The 1521-nt window shown below is 69.7% G+C and overlaps 1 protein-coding gene across 1 annotated transcript; it reads left to right on the plus strand.

The window, feature by feature from the left end:
• Nucleotides 1-477: 477 nt before the first annotated feature.
• On the plus strand, nt 478-1251 carry LOC112121647 (ABC transporter B family member 4-like; the record flags this gene model as incomplete). The annotated part of the gene is made up of 3 exons (XM_024220573.2): nt 478-614; nt 724-789; nt 1126-1251. Coding segments are annotated over 3 exons (329 nt in total), but the record flags the coding sequence as incomplete, so codon positions are not given.
• Nucleotides 1252-1521: the final 270 nt, after the last annotated feature.

Consider the following 1521-nt stretch of genomic DNA (forward strand, 5'->3'; position numbering starts at 1 on the left):
CCCTCACCGCCTGTCTGGCGATAGCGTGCCAGCAGCCGGCCCATGATGCTGGATCCCCTCCTGGTACCCCACCAGCTCCTGCATCTGGTGCCGGAGATAGCCAAGGGATCCCCTTGGAGCCCTGCACCCCGTGAACAGGATGTCCCAGCTCTGCTGCGCCCCTGGACCTGGACAGGACGTGGGTTAGACGGGGTCACAGCCCCCCCCGGGATCCAGAGAGCAGGACCCATCACCCCATGTGGGAGAGCCTCCCAGCCGGGGAGAGAACCCAGGAGTCCTGGCTCCCAGCCCCCCCGCTCTAACCCTCCAGCCCCCACTCCCCTCCCAGAGCCGGGGAGAGAACCCAGGAGTCCTGGCTCCCAGCCCCCCCGCTCTAACCCCCCAGCCCCCACTCCCCTCCCAGAGCTGGGAGAGAACCCAGGAGTCCTGACCCCTCCCTCCCTCCCTCGCTCTCTCTCTCTCTCTGACCCACTGCAGACGTGGGGGAGAAGGGCGGGCAGCTCTCGGCGGGGCAGAAGCAGCGGATCGCCATCGCCCGGGCACTGATCCGCCAGCCGGCCGTGCTGATCCTGGACGAAGCCACCAGCGCGCTGGATATGGAGAGCGAATGCGCAGTGAGTGGTGGGTGCGGTGGGATCCGAACTCCGAACCCGGCCGGCCTGAGTGTCTCCGGTCTGCGTCGTGTGCGGATGGACCATAACGCGGCTCTGCTCCTCCCCCTAGATCCGCCAGTCGGTGCTGAGCCGGGGGCGCCGGACGGTGCTGGTGATCGCCCACCGCATGCAGACGGTGGAGACAGGGCCGGCTCTGGCTTTTTCGCCGCCCCGCGGGGAGGGCAGCGAGCCCCGGCGGGGGCTCCGCTCTCCCCCCCGCGGCCGGGGGCAGGGCGCCGGGGGCGGGGCAGGGCAGCGAGCCCCGGCTGGGGCTCGACTCTTTCCCCCCCCCCGCGGCCAGAGCGCCGGGGGCAGGGCGCCGGGGGGGAGGGCGGCCGGAGCCCTGGGGGGAGGGCGGCGAGCCCTGCTGTGGCCCCGCTCTCCCCGGGGGCCGGAGCGCTGCGCCGCCGCCCCCCTCCAGGTGCCGCCCCAAGCACCAGCTTGGGTGCCTGGTGCCTGGAGCCGGCCCTGGGTGGAGAACGCCGACAGGATCGTGGTGCTGGAGGGCGGGGCCGTGGCCGAGGAGGGGACACACGCCGAGCTGATGGGGCGCAAGGGGCCCTACTACAGACTGGTGCAGAGAGACCTGGCTGAGTAACCCCCCCGCCCCGGGGAATAGCCCAACACCTGCATTACGGTCCGTCCCCTCCTCTCCCCGGCACAGGGTGACATGGAACATACTGACAGCGGGTGATTAGTGTATGATGTCGGGTCACTGGTTTATCGCCTGCGTTGGGTTTCGGTTCTGTGCAGGGAGTCCTGGGGGGGCAGGCGTGTTCGACTGGCTGAGCGCGAGAAGAGTGTTTTGTAAAATACATTGAAGAGGTGAAACATCCGACCGGCGTCTGTGACGGTCTCTGGCTGGAAA

This window comes from Terrapene carolina, unplaced genomic scaffold, assembly GCF_002925995.2.
Source record: "Terrapene carolina triunguis isolate 2854851 unplaced genomic scaffold, T_m_triunguis-2.0 Scaffold44544, whole genome shotgun sequence".
NCBI classification, from domain to species: Eukaryota; Metazoa; Chordata; order Testudines; family Emydidae; genus Terrapene; species Terrapene triunguis.